The following is a 22172-nucleotide window of genomic DNA, read 5'->3' as shown; positions in this document are numbered from 1 at the left end:
ATATTGTCTTTGAAATAAAAACGTAGTTTATTTGTTTAGTTTAATTGCTGTTATTATTTTTATTAGTAGTGTAAATGGAAAACATTTGTAATTTTTTTCACGTAAGATTTAAGCTTTTTAACGTGTTTTGTTAGTATGTGTGTGTGTGGGGGGGGGGGGTCTCATGATAGAGGACTTATATAAAGACAATTAAACTTAAAATTTCATTTCTGAGTGTTCCCTTATTCAAATCATTGTGAATCAAGAGCAGATTAAAAAATGCCTTGGAAAAGCCTGTGGCTGTGACGTAGAAACAACTACAGCAAGTCACAAGCTCCCTGTTCATGCATCCACTTGTAGACGACAAGATCCATGCACGTCTTTGTTTTCCTCGTCTGAACTGTCATCTGGCTCAAAATTGTATGGCTTGATAGCTCTAATATTTCTGGCCATTTTTGTTGCACCGGTAATGTTATCTTGGGGCTGTGAGGGGCTGTAAGCTAGAAGGAGGGTGTGTAAACAGATAGATGATGGGAAATAGGGCCGGGCTTACTCCGTGCCAGCAGTTTCACCAACAACTCAGAGGTAATTTCTATAGAACTATTGCCACTCTGCAGAAACTATGTCCTACAAATGTCATTTTTTTTAATTTAGGCTATAAATGGAACAAAAAAAAAAGAACACAGAGAACCGTTTTGAAAATAAATTAAAAGATGATTGCAGTGGAACTTTAACTGTTCAAACTGGAAGACTGTTTTTGTTCTTCCTTATGTATTTCATGTTCATGCCTTGTAAAGTGTATATAATCAATATCTTCCACTTTCGGCTTCTCCCATCAGGGGTTGCCACAGCGAACGAGTCGCATGGTAAATTTGGCAATGTTTTACGCCGGATGCCCTTCCTGACGCAACCTTCTCAAACCGGGCTTGGAACCGGCAGAGGTAGAGAAGGGAACAGGGAGGAGCCTGGAGTCGAACCCGGGTTTCACGGACGGAAGGCGCCGCAAACCAGCACGAGCTAAAATTATCCCTTGTATATAATCAATATATGATAGTTTATAATGTTTGGTTTTAACAACCTTACAAATAATATCACGTTTGCTTAAAAATGCTTTTTTCATGATCTGGGTATATTTTATGACATAAAAGTGTGCCTAATGGCGGTAAAAACAATCACATTCTATAGCACGTTTTTTTTTTTTTATAAATCAATTATTAAAAAAAAATTTGAAAGGCAAAATGTATAGGCCTCTTTATCTTGGTTGAATATTATTGCCTGTGGTCATACATAATGAAATGTTGTCTGAAGATATTTTGCTGACTTGACAAACAGTAAAAGCCTGGCGTCAACTCTTGAAAAGGAACAGTGTTAAAGAAACAATGTTAAAGAAACTCTAATACATCTAGTGGAAATCTATTAATTAAATACAAACTCAATTTCCAAAGTGTCAATTGAAATAAATATAAATACCGGTAGTCAGTTTGTTTTCTTACTTTGGAAGTTATTCCTTATTTCCGTATTTATTCATTATTTCATTACTATTGAACCCATTGCTTAGATGTAGTATGCAGTGTAAAGGCAATCTGGCAGAATAAGACACATTGGTCAGTAAACCCATCCTTGCTTGAAGAAAAAACTTTAACAATCCTTTAATAAAAATAAAAATGGACAATGATGGCATCTTCATATTTGAAAACAAATGAATTTGTGGTCTGCCATTCCTTGGAAGCTTTTTCCTCCTGTTTTTTTAGTAGAACTTAATGCACTAGAATATCTTTAGATAATCAATTCATGAAATACCACATATATTCTAATACACATATATGACTAGAAAACCTTTTTGATCACTCATCAGTTTTTCATCATTAACTAAATTACTAAAAAAGTAAATATTTCTGTTTTTTAAAGTTCAATTGAAGAAAAATGACTGACTAATTAAGGTGTTTTCAATGTGTTCTAATATTACTTAAGCAAGAAAGGGACTGTTTCTGTTAATTTCTCTTTGTTTCTAAAGGAAAAAAATCCTCAAACTATTAAATAATTAAAAAGGGATTGGAAGAGAGCGACCTCATATGAATTATAACCTTCTAAACAAGTCTTACACTGTATTGCTTTTTTATGTTTTTTTCTGAGTGTTTATTAATTTACAATACAAGTGAAGCAGATAGAAGCAGACTTATTTTTGTTCCATCCATTTCTTTCTTGATTTTAAATATTAAAAATTTTAGACAAATAAATCGACTTGTCAAAAACAATATCAAACATTTAAAAAAGTACTCAAATGATAATACACATCTTAAAAAATTACATGCATTAAACGCGCTAACATGAAAAAAAATTCAATAACAGTGCAGTTGATAATGCATGCTTGTAAGAATTTACAATATTTGGGTATTAATTCCTGTTGTTCCTATTTTTTCAAATAGAATATTAATCAAATATACATATTTTTTTTGAAGATGCATTTTTACCTAAATGCCATTCTGAATTTGCCGTTTAAAGTTTTCTTTTAAAGAATTTCTGATCATTCTTCTCCCAATCATTTACAATACTGAATTGCAATATTTGTTTGGGAGCTTCAAACATTATCTGATACATAGTCCTAAACATGTCCAAATAACACCAACTATTTTTCACCACAGAGGTAAAATATATGATTTTTTTTGTCTCTCAAGCAATTGATTTGTTCTTGTTTTATTTTATAAAGTCCAAACGGAATCTGTTTGTGTTATTTTGCCTGGCTTGTCATTAGCCTGTTCTGCAGTTCCACGGGCCACCGATAGGGGCGCTGCCGCAGGAAGCTGGTTGACCAGATAGTGACAATGACGGGTAAACAGCCAGGATGATATCACTACACGATGTAAACGGGCATCTACTGGTGCATACATTTATCTTTATATTTCCCGATGATGCTGCTGTAAATGTGTGCTGTGACCGGAAAATAGTTACAAATCGCTGGAGCAACTTCCCCAGATAGGTTGTTCCAAAACTGTCTTCATGTATGAAACGACTCACTAGTTTTTCTTGTCGTCTGAAACATGAAACACAGTAGGTTAGAAATAACATGAGTCTGAGATCATAGTTCAGCCTATCTGCAAAACATCTGAACGAAAACGTATCCAATGACACATAATACTTGACTACAATGAGCCTAAATAAAATCATAAACGGGACTCCTATGAAACTCACATTTGTGAAAGAAACAATCATTTGTGTGCAGACTTAATTTAAGCTCGCCTAAACATAAAGAAAAGTCACCGGGTCATGAAAAACAAGTCCCCATCAAAGCTATGATCTTGATTTAATTTATGCTGCCATCTATTGGTGAAAAGGGGTATTACTACTCCACTGACAGCAGTGGAGTAATGCCTTCTCTGGCGACAGTATTTTTGTTTCATGTTCATAACTTTTTAACCTTGTAATTATTACTTTTTGCCAACTTATGTCCCCCATTACAGTTATAAATTGTTATTGATTCTCCTTATCGAAAAATATAATTGGTTGTTGCTTTCTGACAGAGTACTTGCTGATGCAATATTGTTGTTGTGAATGTTGCTCAATAAAATTTAATGGGGAAAAAAAGCACGGCTATAAATAAATAAATAGCGAAGATTCTTGATAGTAAAAATAAGAAATTCCAACCCCCCCAACAATACAGGGTTTGTTGTTGTTTATTTGTTTTGTGATATTATTGTTTATTTTGACTATATTATAGTGCAATGTCAGTGTTATAGTGTCATTTTTTTTAAATAAGTACCGGTAAGCATAAGAGGTGATAGATAATTAAAATGTTGCTACTTAAAAGAACTTTTTATTGGTCCACTCATTTGAATCTTGTAACTTTATTTTCCGGTTGTAGTTTTGGACTAAACCTCTAAAAAAGTCAGTTGCCCAACGTATGTCTCACAAAGATTAAAAAAAAAAAAAGTTGCGCATGTGCGCATGTCTACCGCTAACAGCCCAAAAATGCTTTTAATTCCACAGATTGCTCATGTTTTCAGGACCTGCTCGATGTGTCTCCTGTCATCAAGCTTGTTTCAATGTTGTTGTTTTCAATGTAAAGGTACACAGTAAAGCAAGTATCCAATATGTGTGGTTATATGTGGGTATTCATGAATTTCTTTAACTCTTAGGACCATTTCTGACAAATTCCCTACATTTTTAATGGAATTTTAGGGTAGAATTAAGAATATAGAATTCTCGTTTACTTTTTTTTCTTTAAATTACAGAACATCTAACTAAAAACACAGTCTAAGGGATTCTTGAAGACATAATTAAAAAACCTCTGCGTTTCCACTGTAGCTAGTTTCTGTAGTTCGGGGCCTCACTATAACAACAAAATCATTAAATTCTTCACAGAAAAAAACCTAAAGCAATGTCCAGTGTCTAATCACTCTATGTTCAAAGAGATGGTAACCCTTAAATCTTTCAACATTTATGCCACAATTTGATTTGACACAGTTGTTTCTGAGTTGTTTCATAATCCAAGGCATACAACTGTGGCTTTTCAAACATCAATCTTAAGAAAATGATTTTAGTCATTGTTTTCTTGCTCTATTTTTGAGCTTTGGTTGCTGGCGATTCTAGACTGATTTGTTTTACTGTCAATCTCCTGTCACTTCATGTTTGTCTTAAAAGACTTCATCAATGCAATGTTTGCCCTTGCTCATTCCTTTAAATGTGAGGATTTAAATAAGAGTCCTCCACAGCAGGTGATCGTTTCTGTCACCACATTGTGTTTTTTTTAATCATTGGACTTCGAAAAGAACTGCATTCTTGTTTCTTCAGTTTAGTGAGTTTGATGTATGAACAGTTTTTAGCATCGGCCTTTCTGAAGAAAATATCTTAAACCCTTCTTCAAAACACAGGAGGGAAAGCTCAGTGCCGTATTTAAAGCAAACAGTCCAAAGATTTTTTTTAATTTAGTCAAATAGTTTGAGGAGAGACAGGCTATCAACAAAATCTGCAATGTGTTGGTAACTTTTCCAGATTACGTGGTTGTAATGTCTCACATGGTCATGTATCTGTCTTTTCGCAAGTCACAATTGGTTTAGAAGATTTAAAATAATCTGTCGTTCAATATTCTAATTGTGTCATTGTATTACTGGTAAACAGTTTTGATCTTAAAATTAAAAAGAATTATATTAAATTATACCAGCAAAATGTTTTATATATTTTTTGCTTTACCCCAGAAAATAGTCAGGTAAATGTATTGCAAAATATTACATTCATCTCACTGTTAATTCCCATAATAACAGCAGTTACATCGAAAAGCAGCCAAATAATATAGGATAATCCTTTTCCAAATATTTACAATCAAACATATATATTATTAATCTCAAAATGTATTATAAATTCTTTTTTAGCTAATGATATAGTTTGAAAATTGATTTTAGCACTTTTCATTTAATCTTTAAAAAGCATGCAGCATTAAGTATATATGTATTACTATGAGTTCTTCACAGAAAAAATCTACATTTTTTACACTAACTGTGGGTAACTTTAAGATAGCTTTTTAATTTCCAGCTTTTCATTACCTTCTTTCCCTTTTTCATTCATTCATGTTCTAATCCGTTTTGTCCCTTTCAGGGTCACGGGGCTGCCGGAGCCTATCCTGGCCACTTGGGGGCAAAGGCATGGGACATCCTGGACAGGTCGCCAGTCTGTTGCAGGGCCACAAATCACTCAGCCACGCACTCTCACTCTAACATTCACACCTATGGACAATTTAGAGTAACCAATTAACCTATGAAGCATGTTTTTGGACAGTGGCAGGACCGGGGCCTTCTTGCTGTGAGGCAAGAGCGCTAACCATGCGCCACCGTGCAGCCATTCTTCCTTATTTCAATAATAACAAAATGATGAACATCTCTCATGGCTTGGCATGGTTTATAACATTTAGGACCGTCTACTGAAATACCTTACATCTTTGTTTTTAAAGCAATTGTTGTTAAAGCGTTTTAGCCAAAAAAAAAATCTCCAAACGCATTTTCTAAGCCTAATCCATGTAATGAAAATAAAAAAATAAAAAGTTAAGTAAAGCATAACAGGGTAGAGATTATTTTGCAATGTGTCGTGTACTGTATAGCTTAAGCTAAAAGGTCTATTAATGATTAAGAGTAACAATAATTGTATTATTTACAACTGTATGTGGATGTAAATGCATTTTCCTTTCAATTCATGACTAATTATCTGAAGTTTGATATGTCTCTGTATTTCATACATTTCTGCTGTTTGTCTTGTTTATTTTTAATTTTGTTTTGAATGCTTGACATGAACCAAATCCAACCGTGTTGCTGATTATGCCACGTTGAGTGTATTAAATAAATTAATAATTAACACATTCAAAGCTGTTGAGGACTAGTATTTTTATAAATCATATTATCCACCACTTACTAAAAAAAAAAGCTTTTAAAACTTTTTTTAAAAACGACTTCTATCTTCTGTACATTTGCCATCTTTCCATATAAACAAGATAAGCTTTATCTATTTTGTTTGCTGAAGAGGTTAGGTTGCAAATCTGGACTCAAAGCAGGTCACACTTGATTCTGGCAGGGACTTGAAGTCACACGTCTTCTGGTGGCGGTGAATGTGGGGCGGCGGGTCATTGTGGTGAAGAGGTCGGTGAGTCTGGCTCTCACGTGCACCTACAGCCAGTCCAATCCTCTTACAACCCCCTACTTCCTCCAGAACTCAGGCCAGACTATAAGATCAGCTTGCTGTGTTCAGGTCTTATCCCAAAGATACGGTGGATCCTCAGTACAGAGTCACGCCAGCAGGTATCAAACACCACAGCCAACCTGTTTACGGGCTCTCACGTCACAGACTTCAAGGCTGCATTCATAAAGTGACCTCAAATGGAATGATTGTTCTGTTTTATTTTCTCTTAACTATAGTTTTTGCCTTTTAAAATCAAATGATTTTATTGCAAGCCACCATGACTGAACATGACTGTAACCCGTTTAAAAATATATATTCTAGTTGACCTATTTCTGAACGAACTGATAAAACACTACAAAGAAGTTGCTTCAAAGGTGAAGCAATGAGGAGAAAAAAGTTAGTGTCAGAAAGAAATAAAAACCGGACATTTCCACGATTTTTTGAAAGATGCCAATTTTTTTGATGTTAGAAAGTGAGGCTTTGCTTCTTTTTCTTTTATAGTTGTGTAAGTCATAGACAAATGTCTTTTAGTTTCTAAACAGAAAACTGGTGATCCCCATTAGTTAGGTTGTCTGTACCAAAATTGGGCAACAAGGCCTTGGAGCAACTCACCATTCCACACTCAAAATCCATCACAACTGTCCAACAATGCAGACTTGTTTACTCACTTAAATCGGTTTTTCTTTCACTTTGTGTTGGTGAGATGTGGGAGTCCCTGGCTTTGACGTCACACAAGATTTCCCATGCCAAGCTGCCATTGCAGATTTTATGGGTTGCTTTTTTTCCCCTCCCTTTCCTTGGCATCCCGTGGAAGAGCGGATGGGAAACTCTGATGTCATCAACCTTGGCGCAGCGGGATTAAGGAGCAAGCAGAGCCTCAGGGTGCCACTATTGGTGCCCATGTGTTTGTGCCCTGTAGATGGTGAAATAGATGGTGTGGTGCTGCCCGCCTGTGCTGCACCTGCGTCCCAGCATGCTGATTGATCAGTTTGGTCATGTGGAATGTCACCATCTGCTCCCCAGTCCCACTCACCCCTTCCTGTGTGAATGCCAATCACTGGCAGGAAGATAGTTATTTAAGCCATGTCAAATCAGGCGCATGAAGATGAGCAATATGCCAACCTCACTTGAAGAGTATTGCAGGCATAATATGCACAACAGCATGTCTTACAATAAATGGACAAGCAGGGCCATGCCATGCACGGACAAAAACCTTTTGTTTTTGAGCCGAATTCAATCAGATTTTGCAGTTTTGACTGTTTGCATTTAATTCTATAAGTTTGCAAAATTAAATATTGACTCTACTTAGAACAGGTTTTCCTATTTATTCCTTTCCTTGCTTTGTTCTGGCCTCTCAATGGCCAGCAACATATCAGGTCATCGGGACTGACATTGTTCATAGCAGAGTGTCAGAACAAATGACATTTCAACCATGGGAAAATGAAGATATGCAAATACGATCTCATTAACATTTGCATTACCTGTTGGAACAATCACACGTCTGACAACGATGCAATTAACTAAGATTGATGCAAAGTTCAGGGTAAGGGGACTGCATACATTGGCTCTTGAATCAGATATGAGTGTGTTAGGGAAGCTTCACATGTCAGATAAGAAGAGTGATCTCTGTCAGAGAAGGTCATTTAGTAGCCAGTGGTGAATCAGGATGGATTGGACAAATACATTCCGACTCTCCTGTTTCTGACAGGCTGGGACATTTTCTCTTTATGATCTTAATAAGATTTTAAATACAAAACTTTTTAAATTGTGGCTGTAGAAGTCACCAAATGGTTAATCTTATGAAGATGTAGTGACTGACCTCCTAACCCAGAAAGCACCGGTGTGGACTTTCAGGATTAGACGTTGACTTCAAGGGAGTTGAGGAGCGCATCTCACCTTCAGACAGACAGAAACAACAAGACACGACATTCATGTGTTTGTTGCTGTTTGCAATATCTGAGTGCATTTTATTGACGTAAAGGACAGATTAAAAAACACATTCTTGATAATCTAAAGATGCAGGTTGGTGTTGACAAATATCATTTTAATTTATAAATATATAAATATATATATGTATAAATTTATTTTTTCTTAATTTGAGGAATTATTGTCCATTATTGTCAACAAACAGTCTTTAACAGCTATAATAAAAATAAAAAAAAGAATAGAAAGTACAGTACTTTACTTTGTTATACCGATAGACCTTCCCCTTTTTGAGTGGTGTGCTGTTGCTTTATAGACCTTTATCTGCAAATGTCTTATTACTGGATCATTTTTCAAATGTTAAGATGTGAACTTTTTTTGATGAAACCTAGACTAGGTTATTATAAAAGCAGCACAAAAGAAAACAGTAATTGTATTGGAGGTTTCCCAAAATGTAACAAAAAAAACATAAACCAAATATTTTTAAATTACACTAAAATATAGTAGAGCTCATAAAGTGCACTGCTACAGGTTTTAATCTTAAATCCAAGTAGTCTGCCCCAATAACATGTCTACTAAATGCTCGAACAAAATTCAATTTGTCCTTTTTGAAAATACTTATTTGTGTATAAAAGTTGCTTCTAAAACAAATTGATTGTATTGTTTGTTACCACATTGCTTTCCCAGCCAGTGGATTGATTCCGCCAAAAAACATGTTTTCCTTTCCTGCCAAATTACAACTGTGCAAATTACAGTAGCAGATAAAAAGCATGGGGCAACTGTTTACAGTACCTTATATGCATTTAATTAAGAGAAAAGTAATTTTTCCTTTGCTTTCAGTTTCTATAAATAACAGCTGAACGTCAACAAATGGTGGGTTTGACCTCAAACCTTAAGACTGGCTGTTACACTTTAGATGATCAGCCTGACGGACCAAATAACTGTGAATCCAGGAGCTTTAGGAGCTCGTCACCCAACACGTGCCGACAAATTAAGACTTGGTTCTATTTGTAAATGTAGGTCAGACAAGGGTGTGGTGTCCACTGTTTGCTAAAAACCTCTACCTGTCTTACAGGAGATTATCCTGCTGTGGTCATCATTGCTCCCTGCTCCCGAGGAGGGATTTCTGGCCCCACTTTCAAATGGTTTTACGCTAATACAGAATGACACAGCAGTGGAGGGACACTTCAAAAACAACAAAACCTTTCTTATCAGATTGATTTTATTTTGGAAAGGTGAAGGTGTCTTTTGCTCCTCATTTGCAGGGAATTCCCTGACTATAGCAGATTATATTTCATTTGTGATCCTTTCATTCACACTAATCAGTATAAATAATAAGAGCAACACTAATTGGGGTTGATTAAGTTAGAAAAAAGATGCTCGAATCAATGATCATCATATTTGAGATACAGAAACAGCATCACTGTTTGGCCACCCCTCTGTGCAGCCCGAAATGGTCCAGCCCTGATTTGCATAAGTTGTCTGTGGGTTGCTGCATGACCAGCAGGGGTAGGTTAGGGGAAGGAGTGCATGTGGGTAGTACACAGATGAGTAGAGACACGGACAGAGAGCTGTGAGTGGACAGGATCGTGAGAGGAGCGTCTTGCACAGTTCTGGGCAGTTATGTACTGTGCTCATCCTGTCTCTGGAACAGGCAACAACTCACTGATGTATTGCTACAACATGAAACCAGTAAGTACAGTTGTTTTTGTTATTCTACCTTCTATAAAAATATATATTCAAATGAAATATGGTATTATCATTTGGTTTGTTCATAAAGCCGTTTCAACTTCAGAAGATCTGATTTAATGTTATGCTTGATTGAGTTATGTGTTTATAGTTATTATATTATGTGTGTTTTAACAGATGTGCACACGTGTATTAGTAACGTTGAGCATTTTTCGCTCATGTTGGTAAAGAAGTTGGGTTTCATTGTCTTCTTTCAAATTGGATCACTAGAAAATAAATTTTGATCAATCTTTTTGTGGTTATCCTTTGTAAACAAGACATTTGTTATAAATCAAATGTGAAAATCAACATTTTACTTGGAAATAAATATAAACAGAAGGATTTTTTAGGATGCTATTATCTTTACAACCGTTTCAAATCATACTCATGGACATCATGCACTGTAATTGACAAAAAACCTATACACCTGAGAATTCACGAAAACAAAAAAATTATAAAGTGTGCTCACAATGACAGTCTCAGTTTTTTGGCCTAAAACTTGTGTTTCAAATGCCACAGTGAGACTTCCTGTTTGCTCTGTACCACGCAGTCAAGCCTGGCAGCAGCAAACATCTTGACATGAAGCAGATTGCTTCTATTTCTATTTGATTTAACCCTGCTATGTTGGAGCAGTCCCTCCACCACAGCAACCATTATCAAAGGCAGCTTTGATCTGTGAGAGGCTAACCATATCCAGACATCATGGATCACAGAGGCAGAAAATTGGTTGCATGTGGCTGGAGTTGGACATGGTGGAGCAAAGCATTGGCCTTGAATAGCAAGTTGATATTTCACTTATCTAGCATCTTGATGTGCTGTTACAATTGAGAAAGGTTGCCAGAGCTGTTTGCAGTGCTTTTGAGACTTTAACCATGTTTTTATTTAAAAAAAAACTTTGATAGAACACTGCTCATCCCAATTTTGACAGGAAACATTGATTTATTCTTATTTTGGCATCATACTTGCTGCTTGAGGTGCACAAAAAAGTCCATTATCATTTGGGATTTCATGATTGATGGTTCTTAAATCAATGTTATGCTAAAAGAAGATGCCATGGTGATGGCTCCTCTCCAATGGGGGCTAGAGAGGGCGTGCTGGGGCGGGGGTGTGACCATTATTAACGGGTCGCCTGCTATGCTGATGGTAAGGAGGACAATTGGCTTTATCCTCTGCCATATGCTGCCCATGGCGGCTCAGACGGGCCCAGTGTCGACAGGGGCTCCTCTGTTTGGCCAAACCCACAATCACCATGGGACCCATGCCAGCCAGGGTCAGAGCTGTGGGTGTGTGTGTGTTTGTGTGCGCTTAAACGCGTGAGCCTTACACAAGCATACTCAAGAGAGTCTTTACCAGGCTGCTTTACTGAACTTGTCGTCCGGGTAACTGACACCCCATTGATGCTGAGCTGGGAGGTTTATTTTCATTTCCTGGGGCACATCAAAGCAATCGGGAGAGGTGCAGGTGCAGCCCAGACCGCTTGGTGTGTTGGAGGGTAGCAAGCATGTGTTGGTGTGTTTTGTGTGCATATGTGGAGTTTGCTGCACCATACCGCACAATTAAAGGAAACAAGCACATGCAGGTTGAAGGTGATCAAGGCTTCATTTCTGATGTTTTGTCTCCCCCATGGGAAGAAAGGGTCATTAGGGCAAGACTTTAGCTCTCTGTTCTCTGTAAGTAAAAGCAAAGCATGAGAGGGCTGTAATTTCAATTTTATCTTTGGGGAAACTGTCTGCCGAAGCCAGGCAAACCTGGTCGTGATTGTCGCAGGGATTTCTCATGGTGAATGGTTCCTAAATCCGGATAAGGAGGTGCATGGATCTGCAGCTTATGGATTATCCCAATAGCTCTAAGAGTGCATTAACTATCTGCTTTGTTTTCAAAATACTTGCTTCAGCTCACACTCACTGTATCCACACATATGCTGTTGTTTGTTGGAAAAAAAAATAGTCATTACCTGCTCTAGATATCTTTTATTCTCTTGTTTGTCTTTTTTAGGTTTATGGGCAGTCTCCTGGCACTGATAGCATCACCCAGAGCTCATCTTCACACCCAGCAAGCAAGCCCCCCAACAATGTGTTTGCAAGTACCTTCTTTGGTGAGCTCAAACCCTCACTGAGCATTTAGATGATCATGTCCTCATCATAGAAACTGTTCTAAGATGACAAAATACTGTCTGAATGGGCCTTTAGTGTGCAGCAAATAAAGGTTTGCCTTCAGCTGTGGATTAAGGTCTTAATTATATAATAAACAGGGAAAAATGAATAAAACCGATGGGAAAAAAACAAAGTGAATCCATATGGTATTTTTTCTGTTATGGTATTTTCTTTGCAAGTAACCAAAAAAAAAAAAAAGAAGAATACCCTGCAACCAGTACACAAAAAGGCTCAGACAATTTGAAAAAAAAAAACGTGAGAAAAGAAAATAGAAATATCAGATGCAAAATTGATTACTGAGTCACAATTGAAAGTAAATGCACAAATGAAGCACTTCACAGCCCAAAATTAAAAAGTGAATCTTTGATAACCTGTATTTTTTAGTCTAAATCTTTGACTTTGTGGCTGTATAGGAGGCCAATTATTTTTATGAGCATTCTGTTGTGCACCAATTTGGAAAACCATTTTAAAGAGACATCAATCAATTGTTAAATTTTTTCTTTTGTAAATTGCTGATTCAAACTAAGTCAGACTTTATCATTTTTTGTGGACCAATAGTTATTCGGGTTATGACTGGTGGTTTAAGGTTCCACTGCAGCCTAATTTAATATTATTCTTTCATTTAGAGGGGATGAGCAGTTCGCCTGACATCTGGACTGCTGTAAATGGGCTGAACCAGCAGGGCTATGAAGGTGCACTGGGAGCAACCGCAACCCAGCAAACGCAGCCGGGAGGCTACAGTGGCCTGCTGCCAACCCACAATCACCTGGTGAGTTCACCCTCTCCCCCCTATGTGCTGTCAATAAAGATCTTTTTGGCCACTAAGGTTCTAACTATGCACTATGCCCTGTTTAGAGCTTCCCTTCACACTCACTGGTGGCGGACATGAACCGAAGTCTTCCACCCATGTCCACCTTTCATCGTAATAATGCAGTATCTCACACTCCTCCAGGCAACATATCAGAAAATTCAACAGGTAAGGGAAAATAAGATATCCTTTTTCCTCTGATTGGTCATTTTGACACACTTTAACAACAAATTCTTGTATTTAGTCTCAGGGAACCATGGGGGTATGTCAGGGACGTCACAAACAGGCGACACCCTAGGAAAAGCTTTGGCATCTGTAAGTATGCACCATACAAATCCATACTAGGCCTTCTCATTTGTAGCTTGATCCATTCAAACAGGCAGGTCAGATTATACATCCACATTTTAAAATTCCCACAAATGTCTTCCTGTCCAGTAGCCGGGAAGTTCATATTGATTAAAACGTAGCCTCTTCTTGTGGGGCAAGATTTTTTTTTCTAGCAAAGACTAGTAAAATGGCTGACAGTGATGATTTAAGTCTAGGTTATGAGCCTGCTCTAAGGGTCGTGGCAGCAGCTGTAACGGCTCAGGGAGAAATGACAAGTTGTGCTTTTAAAATGATCCATGCCCTGTTCCCACTGCTGCCTCTCTCTGTCAGATTTATTCCCCCGATCACACCAGCAGCAGCTTCCCCTCCAGCTCGTCCACACCAGTGAGGTCTCCGTCTCCCCTGCAAAACGCAGCTGATCCTGCAGGTAAACAAGAGGAAAAGATGCGTTTGATGCCGTTTGGCCGTGGTGTTAAACTCATTTGTAGATTTATTTCTGCATACTAAACCTCTTGTTCTTTTTCTCATCGCAGGTACCAACATTTGGCCCCGCAGTTCAGTTCAAACACCAGTCTCCCCTCACTATGAGTCATCTCTCATATCAATGGTAAAAAAACTCCCCAAATCACCTTTTGTATCTAATTAAACTTTATTAAATTAATTGGTTAAGCCGTTAAAAAATCTAATATTATAAACAAAAATGAGGTCTTGGAAATTTGTTTTAAACATGGTATTAATTACAATGCAATCAATATGATACAAACTTAAAAGTAACACTGGTAATAGTAGCAACAATAACAACAACAGAAACATGTATTTCTGTTTTGTGTTTTTTTTAAACAACTGGTGTTTGACAAGAGAAGCCTATTGAGATGGTTATTGTTGTAATATTGGGCTATATAAATAAAATTGAATTGAAGACAACAACATTATAAAAATAACAATGCAAAACATGTTTGAAAAGGAGCAGGTAGAGGCCTAGCTTATTTAAAGTGTGGATGCCATGCTTTGAACAACTTTGTCAAATAAAAAAGCCCTTTAAACGCTGATTCTATTGATACCAATAGTTCGCGTCGAAAAAAATCCGAAGCATATGAATAATAGACATCTTTCGAAGGAATCAGAGATTTGGATCTGCCGCTAGAGCGCAGGCTGGAAGTGAACCCGATATGACCTGTGACGTCATGAAAGGCGTTGATTTTCGCAGTTCCGCTTCGGACAGCATGTAAACAAAACCGGTAGTCTTCGTTTCTCTCGTGTTTAAATCTGTTAATCATCAACATGCCAAGTCGTTGTGTGGCAGCTGGATGTAGCAATACATCTACTGAAAGTGTATCTGTGTATAAAATTCCCAAACAAGAAACGCTGCTGAAAAGGGGAAAGTTCAAGAAGGTGGACGGCGAAGGATTTTTCCCTCCAGATCTGCAGGAGAGAAGTCTGCGTTTTCGAAGGGACAAAAACCGGGACACAAACGAAGAATTTTGAACGGAGAGTTGGGAGGAGGATCTTGGCTTCTGAGTCGAGGAAAGGCGGGTGAGCTGGAAGCGAGCGAGCCGTTTTCTGGGTCGGAGAGGACGGCGCTGGAGTCGGGAGCGGAGGCTGCTAAGCTAGTGTGCATCACGATGGATCACATTGAGGCGAAGTAGTCGTGTTTTCTGTTGTCCTTGGATCCAACTGGAGTATTTCAACGCACTCAATGTTTTGCAAGAGAAGCAACAGGCCTGCAACGTTTTTTTTCTTTTGCTTTTGAGGTGCCGGTACCGTGAGTAAACTGAACTGTGTGTGTGTGAGCGCGCGCGCGCGCACGAGAAAAGGTTTCAAACGGGTTCAAACGGGTAAAACTGTTAATGTTCCACAGTTGTTAATGGTATACAGTGACTTTGTTAACTAAAGAGTAGTACCATCTGGGAAACTTTTATTTTGTGACATTTATTTTGTAAATTGGGTTGAAAACCAGTGTTTACCTTTGTTTAGATTAGGCCAAAAGGGGACATTTTGAGTATATTTTAGGGTAAGTGGAGTAATTTAATTTTATACATTTTTTAGACTTACTGGAGTCTAGCCGAATCTTCATGCTGGCTATCGTCATGATCGGCATGATCACTAGACCTACTACTTTCTGCTATATCCTCCTCACTTTCGCAAAAGGGTTCGAATCGATACGGTTGCAAAAGTGACTCATCATCATGATAATCTCCGCAACTTTCCTCTTCATCTTTCTGTTCATCTGATGATAAATCGCTAATAGAGACGGTAGCATCACTCTGTGCTTCGCTATCGGTGCTAGCCATGTTGTCTGCCTTGTCTTCCTTTCGTTACGTCACAAACAGGGCGGCGCGAATTCGGCGGAATGCGTGAAGCCGGCGGCCGTCCTCGTTGTTTATATTGCGTTTTTCGCTATTTATTCTTTTTCGAAAAATATTAAAAACAATCGCAACATGAAATAGAAACTATTTACTATATTTTGGCTTATTAAAATAGGCCATGTCACCCACACTTTAAGTCTGCCCCTTAAGAAAAACATTTACTATAAAGATGCCTATGACACCCAAATTATTTAACAGTCATAATTGTGTTTATAATAATACAATAATAATAATAATGATAGTATTAATAGTATGTGTATTTATATATATATATATGTGTGACTAACCAATCTAAGGTTAAAATGAGAGGTAAATTGTTTCACTAAATTTATTTCTTTAATTTATCTAATAGTTATTTAAAAAGACCGTGCACGTTAATGAACATTAAATGTGCCAGTGTTAGGTGCAAAGCTAATATTCAAATGTAGTCCCTGGAAAAGGTTTAGATCTGCCAACAACAAAAACCAAAAAGACATCAAATCAACGGCAAAAACGACAAATAATACAGTCATTTGGAGTTTGAAGGCTAAATAAAGTATCCTCTACACAGTTTATAAAAAAAATTACATGTACATTAATAAAGCATCATAATTACTATCATCAATGATACTGTTTAAACAGTCAAAATGTGATATGCATCCAACAATGACTTACAATATTTACACTTGCAGGTTCTCATAGTTTAAATCTCAGATTCTCAGATTTTTAAATCTCAGATTTTATGAAAATTTCCTGTTTCTGTCTGCATCTACCAAACAAGCTGGTGTCTGCTCACATTCACAAAACAGTCTAGCCGTCACTGTGAAAGCTAATTGCAGTATTTAGCCATATATTATTTAGCCATCTCAGAAATTATACCGAAATCTTTTCCAAGCTAATGAATTTAGTTTATACAGATTATGATTAAAAACATATAACCTGTCTTTCAAGGTTTTCTGGGAAAAATTGAGTCTTAATCTTTCTTGGTCTAAAGACGAGGATGGCAAAGCTTATGCTTCAAGACTGTCCTTCAATGTTTTCAGTCTCAAGTGGAGGACCGCCTGGACAGACTAGATGATGTAATCCACGTCCTGAGGAACCATGCCGTTGGCCCCACAGCCGGTCTGCCCATTGACATCCAAGGCCTGCTCAACCAGCCCCATCCCTGCCACCCGGACCCTGCCAGCACTTTGCCGCTCACCTGTCACACTTCAGCCATGGTTAACAACCGTTACTTTGAAGTATTTAAAAGCAGGGTGGGGAAGCGTGCATGGAGATTCCATGTGGCGAGCAGCTCGCATTCAATTCCAGGAATTTTCCATCAGCTACGTCTGCATGTTTTCCGCCTGGAAAGGTTGTTGTCCTTGAAATCGGAAACAGATCAGAGCAGGGAGCGCTGGGATGTGTTGTCATTCTGCAGAAAACAGACAGAATGTGCAGACTGTAGTTCCACTGTGGGGTGATGGAGATGGTGACTTTGTGCTCTCCCATTTCAACATGTTTCCCTTTCAGTAAACCAGGGGATTTCAGCCCAGCTGGAGTGGAAGTATACAGTTTGCAAGAGAAAGGGGTTTTAATCTAATCCTTTGGGGGAGGGGGTATTAAATTCTCACACTTTTATTTTTTTCCAAATGATGTGTCAGATAGAAAAGAATCCTGAAGAGAATTAGGGCTATGTTGAGAGAGTGTTTTATAGTTTTAGGAGAAGGATTAAGATGGTCTGAGATTAAATTAATTCTGCAGAGCTGGAGATCTACTCTTTGAGACAGAAAGGGCAGATGTTTGTGTTGTGACTTACACCGGATAATACAAGTTTCTTTCTGTCCCGAAAAAAGATTTGTTAAGCCAAAAAATGTTTAATGCTAACCAACTAGAGGCTCCTTAGCTGCAGAATATTAAACTACAGACATATGACCATTTTTATCTCATCTTCATGTCTCATAAAGGTTGAAGCTGTCACCATGAACAACCACTCCGCCTTCCAGAGCCGCACACAAAACAGCCAGCCGTACCCAGCCAGGCAGAGGGCCACGCTTCAGCAGGGAGGGGGGCCAGTGAGAGGCAAGCAAGCATTCAGCTCATCTGTTAATCAAATAATTTGCCACATCTAACTGCATTCGTGAGAGGTATTTATTGTTTATGCTCTGTGTGATCCGGCACAGGCGGTTTGGGAGTTCAGGGTAATCTGGAGCTTAAGATGGAGAGCCAGGAGAAGGAGGAGATGATGCACACCAGTCATGGGCACGGCTCCGACAGCCCACGGTCAGAGGACGAGAGTGAGCACCAAACGCACGGGGAAGACAGCTCAAGAAACAGGTAACCTGCTATATTACATTAAAAAAATCAATGAAACCCACAAATGGATTAGATCCGCATCTTGGCAAAGGTAGGGTTGTCAGGGTGCCAGAAAAGAATCAGCATTAAATGGCAAAAAAATAATCTACAAATTTATGTAGAAGCAGCCCCTTAATGTGATTAATGATCTAGATTAAAGAAATCTAGTGACTGAGAGAGCTCTGAATGGAGGCTTAGAGTAGACAAGCTGGTATTTAACTCTGGTTCTGGTTGATTTCATGCTGGCACAAAGCTCCCTTTATTTCAATTAAAAACAAGAGGCCAGAACATGTAAAGTCCTGACTCTGTGACCAGCAGAGGGCACACACAGCCAAGCCAAAAAAATTCACCTTCCTTCTATTTCTATTTACAGACCCACTCCGATAAAAAACATGTTTTTTTTAACATGTTCTCATGCCATATTTCTCACAATGGAAGACATATAAAATAAAATGTCTGAATATTTATTATTCAAATTGTTGTGAATCAGGAGTAGATGAGAAAAAGCTTGTAGCGGTGGCGTAGGTGCTACCACGGCAAGCCGCAAGCTCCCTGCATTCACTTGTAGACAACTAGATCCATGTAGGTCTGCAATGTCCTCATCTGAGCTAGTATCTGGATCAAAACTGCCATTTTTGTTGCACCCATAATGTTAGATTGGGGTCCTGAGGGGCTGTAAGCTAGCAGGATAACAAATAGATGATGGGAAATGGCGACAGGCTAACTCTGTGTCAATGTTCCCGCCCGTAACTCAGATTACTTTCTAATAAACTCCTGTCACTGCACAAAATTTGTCCAAGAAAATGACACAGGTTTTTTGATTTTGCCTAAAAAGGGCATAATCATAATTAAAAGATAACTGGGAACACTTTTAAAATAGATCAAAAGATGATCAGAGTGGGACTTTAAGACTAAAGGTGAGCTTTTAACTGCACAAATCTGCAACTTGAGATCTGTTTTTCCTTATTTTTACTTTATTTTTTTATGCTGTAGTATCCATGAAGATGAAGACCTGAGCCCAGAGCAGAAAGCTGAGCGTGAGCGGGAGAGGCGGATGGCCAACAACGCTCGCGAGCGCCTGCGTGTGCGAGACATCAATGAGGCCTTTAAGGAGCTGGGCCACATGTGCCAGCTGCATCTGAAGAGCGAGAAGCCGCAGACCAAACTGCTGGTGCTGCACCAGGCCGTGGCTGTGATCTTGAGCCTGGAGCAACAAGTCAGAGGTCAGAGCAGGAGCACTGCAGGGTCCTCTGGCACTAAAGAATTAAAGAATTTGTTTTTTTTTAAATGAAAGTTACAATTTCCTTTTGAACTTTGTTTCAACAGGTGAGGGCAGCACAAACTCTGAAATTGACTATTTCAGCTATTTAACACATGTGTGCAAATATAAACATCTAGTCATTGCCAGATCTTATCACCAATCTGAAAATATGTACATATTCATACATTTTAGAGTTTGAAAGTTGTTGTGCCTCTCAACTTTTGAGTATATTTTACTGTAAAGCAAATGCATATTAGAGGAATTTCTCTGTCTTAACAGTATTACAATTTTGCTTGTGTTCTCAGATGTTTTGATGAATTCATGCAAAGGAATGATAAGTGTTGTTTTTTTTCCGGCAGAGAGGAATCTGAATCCGAAAGCAGCATGTCTGCGAAGAAGAGAGGAAGAGAAGGCGTCCGCCGCCATGACTGATCCACAGTCTGTGCATCTGGCTTTTCACCCGACTTTGACAGACCCAAATAACCCATTGGGCCACCTTTGAGCATCTTACAGAGGCAACTTGCCGTCTTTCATCAAGTACTAAATTCCAACATTTTTATATAAAAGTTAAGCTTATTCAGTTAAATGTGTCATGAGTGATTAAAGTTCCTCTCTGATCATCTTGTCATCTATTCTCAAAGTGTTTCCAGTGGTCTTTTAATTAGGATTATGCCGTTTTTAGCCAAAATCAAAAAACCTGTGTCGTGTTCACCTCTGACTTATGGACGGGACTGTTGGGGGGGAGTAACCCCGTCCCCTTCCCAATATCCATTTGTTTACAGTCTCTCCCGCTGGCTTACAGCTCCTCACACTCTCAAGCTGACATTAGCGGTGCAACAAAAATGGCGAGCAATATTGGAGCTATCCAGCTGTACAGTTTTGAGCCAAATGCCCCCTCTGACGAGGAAATCTTTTATTATTAATTTATTAGTATAGAAGTGGATGCATCAGATCTGAGATGGGCAGGGAGCCTGTAGTTTTTATGTCACACTTACAAGCTTTTTCCAAGGACGTAATTCCATGAGCTCCTGATTCATAACGGTTTGAAAAAAGCAATATTTAGAAATGCATTTTAATCTTAATTTTCTTTATAGATTTCTTCCATCTATAGAAAAACACTAGAAGAATATGTTAAAAACTTAAAAAACAGCATTTTAACCAGAGTGGATCTTTAAAGTACGTTAGATAAAACAAATGCGCAAACATTCAAACGAAAGAAACAGTCTTTTATAAATGAAGCTCATTGAAAAGTACTTTTTTAGACGAGTATTTGTCATGCTTATTTTTTCTGAGTGATTGTTTCTTTTGATTATCAGATGAGAAACATCCCAGGATTGTCCAGCGTCGGATTTCCAGCATCTTCTTTCCTTTAGGACAGGAGCAGTGAACAGAAAGTGTGATGCAGTCCAACAATCATCTCCCCACTTCCCAAATGGACTTTTAACTTTGTGCCTGAACTTAAATTGTAGCAGACATATGCATTGTAAGCTGCAGACGTTTTGTACATATTTTCTATATTTATTGATCTCTTGTGATATATCACCATAAGGTGTTACCTTTAGCTTAACAGAGGCACGGGTTTATCTCTAACCTTTGCTGTGCATCACTATTTATCAAATATTCTTTCCAATGAGCTCAGAGAAATGACATTCTCACATTTGTGTTTTCAGACAAAACATTCATTTGTCCTGTGTTGTGTGTGTGTGTGTTTATGTTCGTGCATGAATGAGGGCCATGACTGTGTGAATATTGCAGGAGTTTGAGCATTCTGTGAATGAGCAGATCTCCTAGAAACTGTCTCGACATTGTCTGCTGCTTGTACATTTGTACTATATATTTATGTTTAATACACTGTTACCATGATTGCATTATCTAAAACCCTGGAGAATGCAGTCTCTCATCCAATTGTTATCACACTCTTCAAATCAAACTAACTTTGTTGCACGTTTGAGTTTTTCCTTCAATTTCTAATACTTTTATACAAGTATTGAGAACCCGAAATTGTCTCCATTTTTGTTCCTGATCTTACTTGTAATGTTTGTTTTTGTTTTGTAAGATTAAGACACATTTTAACAACTCAGTGTTACAGAATTCCTTATGCCACCTTTGATATTATCTGATGAACAGAGGATGAAATACAAAACAAACTGAAATACTTCCATAATGCCATGTAAAGTTTGTGTACAGTTGAAGTAGTTTTCAGGCATGTGTCAATATAACAATGTAGCAATAAATGTTTTTTTTCCAATTATTTTTAGTCTCCTTGAATAAAGATTTAAAAAACAGTAGTTATTCTTAAAACATCTTAATTGTGATTAAAACCCATTACGTCCTAAAAGGAAAGGTTCTTTTTAACATTGCAGTTCAGAAGTTGCATTAAACAAATTTATAAATGTATTGATTATACTAGAAAGTGTAAAGACACGTCAGAAATTTTTGTAAGATTAAGTAGAATTGAACATATGCAGTATATATAGAATTTATGAAATGTTGGGAAGAACCCTGAGGTCCCCATCAGGTTTTTACCAAGATGAAATAATAGCAAAACATGCAAAACGCAAGGAACGGATTTTTCTAAATAAGTTGCAGGATCTAAACAGTCTGTTTACAGTAAGGTGTCTAGTTAAAGGTTTGTGATTCTTAGTTGTTTGCAC

The 22172-nt window shown here is 37.9% G+C and overlaps 1 protein-coding gene across 1 annotated transcript; it reads left to right on the top strand.

The window, feature by feature from the left end:
* The first annotated feature begins 10085 nt into the window (after positions 1–10085).
* LOC101161725 (transcription factor 12) lies at positions 10086–21803 on the top strand. The gene is made up of 13 exons (XM_011476017.3): positions 10086–10254; positions 12286–12385; positions 13070–13212; positions 13299–13419; positions 13496–13566; positions 13909–14005; positions 14112–14185; positions 16967–17143; positions 17870–17984; positions 18086–18239; positions 19251–19480; positions 19878–20055; positions 20835–21803. The coding sequence occupies exons 1-12, from the start codon at positions 10186–10188 to the stop codon at positions 20018–20020; spliced, it is 1494 nt and encodes a 497-aa protein (XP_011474319.1). The 5' UTR covers positions 10086–10185; the 3' UTR covers positions 20021–20055; positions 20835–21803.
* Positions 21804–22172: the final 369 nt, after the last annotated feature.

The sequence above is a fragment of the Oryzias latipes genome, chromosome 6, assembly GCF_002234675.1.
Source record: "Oryzias latipes chromosome 6, ASM223467v1".
NCBI lineage: Eukaryota > Metazoa > Chordata > Actinopteri > Beloniformes > Adrianichthyidae > Oryzias > Oryzias latipes.
This window is presented reverse-complemented; position numbering and strand designations above follow the sequence as displayed.

What these genes read in the sequence shown, in the direction of transcription:
- LOC101161725 (XM_011476017.3), top strand. Translation starts at nt 10,186, where the DNA reads ATGTACTGTGCTCATCCTGTCTCTGGAACAGGCAACAACTCACTGATG. An exon ending in ATTGCTACAACATGAAACCA is followed by an intron (nt 10,255 to 12,285) that starts GTAAGTACAGTT and finishes TGTCTTTTTTAG; the next exon opens with GTTTATGGGCAGTCTCCTGG. An exon ending in CCTGTCACACTTCAGCCATG is followed by an intron (nt 17,144 to 17,869) that starts GTTAACAACCGT and finishes TGTCTCATAAAG; the next exon opens with GTTGAAGCTGTCACCATGAA.